Source organism: Xenopus tropicalis, chromosome 2 (assembly GCF_000004195.4).
Source record: "Xenopus tropicalis strain Nigerian chromosome 2, UCB_Xtro_10.0, whole genome shotgun sequence".
Taxonomy (NCBI): domain Eukaryota; kingdom Metazoa; phylum Chordata; class Amphibia; order Anura; family Pipidae; genus Xenopus; species Xenopus tropicalis.
Window position 1 is genome coordinate 111,743,064 of NC_030678.2, and position 7,239 is coordinate 111,750,302.

General features: G+C 37.6%; 1 protein-coding gene across 1 annotated transcript; it reads right to left on the reverse strand.

The window, feature by feature from the left end:
* Window positions 1-6,004: 6,004 nt before the first annotated feature.
* LOC101732896 (protein kinase C delta type) lies at window positions 6,005-6,856 on the reverse strand. The gene is made up of 2 exons (XM_018091837.2): window positions 6,723-6,856; window positions 6,005-6,205 (listed from the first exon to the last, which is right to left on the reverse strand). Exons 1-2 carry the CDS (start codon window positions 6,837-6,839, stop codon window positions 6,005-6,007), a joined length of 318 nt encoding a protein of 105 aa, XP_017947326.1. The 5' UTR covers window positions 6,840-6,856.
* Between the last annotated feature and the right edge of the window lie 383 nt (window positions 6,857-7,239).

Genomic DNA, 7,239 nt, shown 5'->3' on the forward strand with positions numbered 1-7,239 from the left:
AATTGTCTTTTAAGCTGGCCATACACTCACCGATAATATCGTACAAAACCTCGTTTTGTGCGATATTCGGTGCGTGTATGGCAAGTCGACTCGCCTATTGGCCAGGTTAAAAGATTTTGATCGGGTGCCATAGAGGGCGCCTGACCAAAATCTGCCTTCAGCGCTGAGTCGTCAGAAGGAGGTAGAAATTCTATTGTTTCTACCTCCTTATCTGCCATTTCAGCCCTGTACGGTTTGTGGCCGATTGTACGATATTTCGCAAATCGCCACGTGTGTGGCCACCTTTATGCTGTATGGCAGTTTATAGTTACTGCAGTCACTTCACTTTCTTTTCAGCTTTTTAATATTTACAATAAAAAAAAGTACAGTATTCCATTAAGAATTTGTGGGAAGACTCTTATGTTGGTTTTTGTTGTATATTAGTGTAATTATACCATTCAAACTAATGCAATGCATGTATACATGTTTGTTATGCAATAAAAAATAAAATAACATTTACTTTAAAAAAAAAATCTACTTGCCTTAAACTCTATTGATTTCTGTGCAACAATGTGGAATATTGCCGCGTTAGTCTTTATAAATCAATATGTGGGTTATCCAGGTAGTAGGACACGAATAAAAAGTACAGCCTTTGGACTTTCATAGAGAACAGTGGCAAAGGTACAGCATAATAAAGCATGGTAAAGACATAATAAACTAGGGACAAATCTCAGCACTGCAGGCTACAACAAATGTAAGTAATATTGTGGATGGCAAAATCATAGTCACGCAGATACTATAGCTCTAGCTGGGTTTGCAAGTTCCTCAGTTGAGCTGCAGTCACAGTCTTTGAATGGGGGTGTTTATAATACTGAAGTTAGGATTACTTGTGTAATGATAAGAGCACTGTGCTGGGGATTCATACCATGTCTGAAGGGCTGAATACCATAGGGACAATCAATACCTATGATTAAAGAAGCATTACATTGTTTATTTCTCAGTCATGATCTATGAACCCCCTCAGCAGGTGCCTATCTTTCACTACATAGAAGTGTAGGCAGATGTGTGAAGGTACGTAGAAGGCAATGCTGGGTGCATGAATATCCATCCCACACATTTTGCTGCAGTTAGCAGCTCTGCCAGAGCAAACTTGAAGCCAGAGTGATGCACAGACAAATCAAAAAGGCAAAAATACTTATAAGCAGTATCTATGTATCTATTATTACATGAAGGGGAGGAAGAGATTTCTTTTTAGTCTATGCTTATTTAGGGCAGCTGTGGGGGAACGGAATAAGACTCAGGGCTATTTACAGTGAGATTTTAGGATAACCTCTGGATGGTCTGCTAGAGTGAGATTTGGAGTTCGACAATTATTTCCACCCCTACATATTCTTAGTACTATGGTTAAATTGTTGGCAATTGTTAGAAAGGAAGGGGGCTCTGACCAAATATTGGTCTACTAAAAGGAGCTTAAACCAAAAAATAAACACTGCTGTAAAGTATACTGCATAGGGACTAAGACAATCCCCTAGATGCTTAGGTAGATGGAATGAGGGGTCAGGGGATATAATACCCATGGGAAAGAGTGCAACATGAATGTTGCAAAGTGTAAAAACACATAAGGGCATAGTTAAAAAAATCTTTCATGATGGCTATGTGCATGTTAGGAGTGATTTTTTTTGGGAAAGATATCCCACTCCCTCTCTTCCTTCTTCCTCCCAAATGCCTTACCTTAAAGAAGAACTAAAGCGCACCAAAGAATACGTGTATAAATGCTACATGTGAAGATCTGTGACTCAGGACACACACCCAGAAGGTCCCCATCTTACACACTCTCTGGGCTGTTCTCAGTTTCCCGAGTTTGGGGGTCAACTCTCAATCTACAGTATATATACAACATTGCATTCACAATACAAGATTTATCAGTAGATCATTCAGATTCACATTACATGGCACATTGCATGGCAACCAGAAACATACTGGGTGGCATAGTATGTCTTTCCTATGGAAAATGGACTAATAACTGCTAATATATAGGACCAGGAGTTTAGTAGGGTGGTAAGTCCAAAAGATTTCAAGATAAAATATTGCATTGCACTTATATATTTTCCTTTAAAGGCAATGGCTAAATCTGTACAATACTTGTGGAAACCGGACATTTTAAATGTATCACCTATTAAATAGAAGTACTAAGGTTGCACTATAAAAAAGGAATTAATAGGTTGGGGCATCTGTATAAAAAAGGAGGAGAATTTTGCAGTGGTTTAGTGTGAAGGGAGATATAAAAGAGAAAGCAGATTTAGATATGACAGCAGGGCGGCAGGTGGCTGTGTTTTTAAATGACCCTTCTTAGGTGGCACAATCTATGAGGAAGAAACTGAGGAGAAGACAAAATCACCCATTCTTTAAAAGTACACTGTACTTTTCTATTCCTAAAGTGAAGAACTAAGGGCTTATTTACAAACAGACATCAAGGTGCAAAATGTTATGATTTTTGCCACCCCTGACACATATCTGACAGTCTCAAGTGACTCAAACCTGGCTTTTTTTGTTTGATTTAGCTACATACCTTGTGTCATTTCTTCTGCAAGGATTTCTGGTGATCTATCTATCTATCTATCTATCTATCTATCTATCTATCTATCTGTCTGTCTGTCTGTCTGTCTGTCTGTCTGTCTATCTATCTATCTATCTGTCTATCTATCTGTGTATCTAGTATTGTTCTATTTTTTACTACCTGACAATATATGATTCTTTCTTTTCTTCTTGATAATATGGATAAGAGGCTGAAGACATAATGTTTGTCACTCTGTAAGTCACGGAGCACAGGGCTACAATTGGTTGAATTAGCACATGTTTATACATGTGAGCAGTAACGCCACGTCAAGGCTTCAACCCTGTTACTGACCATTCACTCCGGGCGTAACATGCCTCAGGGGAGTTCCAATGTGAATAATTTGCCATTGGTTCCCCTATGGGTGAGATGTTGTCTCACTCCATGTAGCATAAAATATAACAACAACTTACCTATTATTAAGAAGACATATACTTACCTATTATTAAGAAGACATATACTTATAGATAGAAGATAAATCATTTGCTCTTATTATGCTAAAAGAAGGCTGATCAAGAAGGCAAAAACCCCATTCTGAAGCTTTGGCCAGTTTGCCGCAGAATGGGAAAAAATCCTTCCTGATTCAACACTGTGCTGTATGGATTTGCCATGAAGGCAAAGCGTGCTCATCATTAACTTAATATTATAATAATATTATAATAACTATAGTAGTATAATATAATAATGGAGGCTTTTAGAAGAGACATGCCTATGAAGTTTATCCCTTTGCTGATATAATTCTAAATAACGTACAAGTTGATACAGGAGGCAAAAAACCCCTTCTGAAGCTGTTGCCAATATGCCGCAGAATGGGGGAAAAAAAGCTTTCTGTATCAAGATTGTAATATAAGCATTAAAACTAGGGAATAGATTTCATAGACATGAAGGCAAGGAAGGTGCAGGCTGCCCCTGCTTGCCTTATTGTTACGCCCTTGGCCCGTTCATACCTCACATTCTCTCACTCAATCACACACCATTCTCTCCTCTATATATATATATATTTATATTTATTTATAGCATTTCTAAGTCTCTTCCTATAAAGTGCTATATTTATATACCTACCCATACACTTACCTTACTCTTGTCAGTTTTTCCGATGAGAGAGTGTGCTTGATGGTATGGAAACCCATGGGGCTCAGGAGCAGATGATATGACCAGACATTGCAGAAGATGTTGTAGTCTGTATGCAGCTGATGTTCCAATGCTAAAGTCCATGGATGGTGGTTGTAGATACCATGAGGCTCAGATACTTACCTCTGCCAGGTGGAGCTGACAAATGAAAAGCCTGAGTTCTTCTTGCTGCCCCCTGATGTGGTGTCATTCCTTTGGGGCTGCAGGAAAGATGGAGCCTTACCTTTGCGCGGCTTATCATTTGTTGGCTGCACAAAATTGGAAAAAATAATGTTAGGATAATACAGAATATTCAGTATGGGTAAGTAAAAATCTGTAAGTGCCTTTATCTTTGCACCAGCAGATCCAACATAATAAGTTACACACACTGAAACTATGCATTTTATTTTGTTAAAATCAATAAGGCCTTAAATGTTCAATATTTCTGACATCTGAGAACAATACAGACCAAAGCAAGCTCTGAAGCTGAAACTGAAGTATAGTTTGCCTTGGTATCAACATTTTCCAAGGCTATCAATGCTACAGCACCCCTAGTGATCATAAATAAATATGCCTGTTTGTGCAGGAAGAATGCATCTGCAAAGGCAATAAGTAATAATGTACAAAAGTAAATATGCAATGCTGGCATATGCTCTACATATAACAAGAAGTAAGTATCAATAGGTAGTATCAATAGTATAATAGTATTTATATAGGTAGTAATCATTTGCCTTCCTTGGGATCAACTTCAGGCAGGGAAGGAAGAGTTATTATTTAAAATATAGCCTAAACGACCCCTGAATGGCAGGAACATCAGGTATTTATATTCCTACAAAAACAATTCTAGTCAGATTGGATCTGCGCCAAACACACATATTTTATCTTTCTCCCCTATTCTTTTTGATGTGCTTGGCTGCTTCACCTAAAGATATATATGTGAGCTATTACAGAGATGTAATAATCCTTAGCTGCAAAGCTAATCAATATCTTGTTTTATCTTTATTTTCTATTTTCTCATTACCTGCACCCTTTTCAGCTTTCATATAAAGGTGTTCCATAAGATTTTATGGCTGTTATAGACTTATACTTTTAATATATAAACTATACATTTTATTTAAGTTACACTAATTGTTCACTCTCTACTATAATTAGGCTATTTCACTAGTGTAAAAATAATTCATGACTATGTTTTTTAAAGGAACTTACTATTGGCTGAAAAGGTGGTGGAGCTTCCTGGCTCTCCAGCTCTTCCCAATCAATACAAGAAAAAAAGGGGTGGTCTTTGATGGTGCCACACACCCCAAGGCGCTGTTGAGGCTTCTTCTTGAGGAGCTTTAGATAAAAGGAGCAGTTAAAAAACAACTCAACAAAAGCAATAAAGAACGCAGAACATAATTAAGGTGGCCATACATTGTAAGAGTGAGGTCGCCAAGCGAGCGTATCTTCTCCCAATATGCCCATCTATGGGTGTGTGATATAGGGCTAATTTGATCATTTGGCCCTAGGGCCCATACACGGGCAGATAAGCTGCTGGATCGAACCAATATCGCTGAAATTGGCCCGTATATGGCCACCTTAGGGCTTGTCCTGCCAATACATCTCTAGGAACCTATATAATAAGCTGCAAAATAAATAACCACTGCCTGTTTATATGTACAATGAAAATAATGTACATACTTTTCTAAACCTTCAGGAAAATAAAAAAAATTATATATATATATATATATATATATACAATTTTAAAGGAGAACAGTAGGGCTATTGTACCCAGCCAAGGATCCTTAAACTATTTAAATTTAAATTATTTCCTCCATAGGGAAATATGACACATTATATTAAGCATTGTTCCCAACTAATTGGTGGAGAGTGGGCCCTTCTGCACCCCCCACCCCAGTGCCTATAACCACTAACTTCCTACCCTGTTTGAGCATTACATAGTTACATAGGGTTGAAAAAAGACCAGAGTCCATCAAGTTCAACCCATCCAAGTAAACCCACAAACCCACACACAACCCACACCTACCAATCTATACACTCACATACATAAACTATATGCTTTACTATATGCATTGCTTCACTTTACTTTAAGTGGTTAGCGATTATAGTCACTGGTGGATTCCTAACAAATTGGCATACCCTTCCCCTTAAAGGGTTTTGGTTTCATTCTCCATTAAGCACTTAAGTGAAAACAGGCTGTATATATATATATATATATATATATATATATATATATTATATATATTGCCTATTCTGTTTTAGTCAATGATGTGGTGCATAAATGTATCTGTGACTATTAATTCTCTATATCACCTTTTTTAGGAGATCTACCAGGTCTTCGTCAAGCCACTGAGGAAATACAGGCTCTTCGTAGATGACAGAGTCAGTATGCTCCTCCTCATCGCTTCCATCCAAGAATGGGGACTCACCGGTGGCCATTTTGAAGATAATAATTCCAAGGGCCCACCAGTCTACTGCTGCTGTATATTCCCTATTGTTTAGGATCTGAAAAACAATATGTTAGCAAAATGTTCTCAGTCATTTACCCTTCTGACATCTTCACCTTTATCTTATAAAGCCAAACAACAAGTACATAGAATTATGAAGGACAGGCCATTTTATATTTTGGTGCATTTCTGGTAGAAGGATTTCTCAGGTAATAATTTATAAAATACTGCCTGCATTGGGGCATAGAGACCATGGGATATTGGTGCATGGCTGAAGGAAACAGGAGCCAGTGTAGTAATAATTTTATTTGACTGCATTTAGAAAGTTTTTTATTACCGAGAGATAAAACTTTTGTAAAATGTTTGTTTTCATGCTAGTTCTAGAGGCTGCTTATATAACCCCAGAGTGACATATAAGAGTGGCATTGGGGTAAGTAACTGCATTTTAGCAATTGCTGTAAGCAGCCACTGATACTTCTATGTCTATACATGTTTTCAGTTTGGCTATAGATGCAGTTCTGTTGTTCTGGCCACATACCCCTTGATAAGAAAGATACTAAAATTGCATTTCTTACCTCCGGGGCAATGTATCCCATTGTGCCTGCCCGGCCAGTGATGGTCTTGTTGCCGAAAATATTAATCTTCGCTAGACCGAAATCTGTGATTTTAATGTGACCTTCTTCATCTAGCATGATGTTTGCAGGTTTGAGATCCCTGTAATAAAGATATGAAAAGAGCAATCATGAGAGAGGTTTGGGATTAATATTAACCTATAAGGCAATGAAATGTGCAAAAAAAAACATTTAGTAAGAAATAGCTGAGTTATACTGACCGGTGAACGATGCCCATGTTGTGAAGGGATTCCAAGCCACATACCAACTCTGCAGAGTAGAAGCTGTTAAATAGAAGTAAATGATGATAAAGATTAGAGCATGCCTTGCTACTTTTGTAGGTGTATGGGAAATAGCTCACCCTTACATTTGAATAAGGTGCCTTCTTTTATATATTCTGCAAAACTGTTAGCAAGTTCAGAATTATTAGTAAATATAAAGGCACAATAGCCAATGACTGCAACACTTTTAACAGAATATA

Bases quoted from the DNA above. Each gene is read 5' to 3' on its own strand.
- LOC101732896 (XM_018091837.2), bottom strand. From the start codon at position 6,839: ATGCTAGATGAAGAAGGTCACATTAAAATCACAGATTTCGGTCTAGCG. The intron at 6,206-6,722 runs GTAAGAAATGCA...ATTGTTTTTCAG, and splicing joins TGGGATACATTGCCCCGGAG to ATCCTAAACAATAGGGAATA.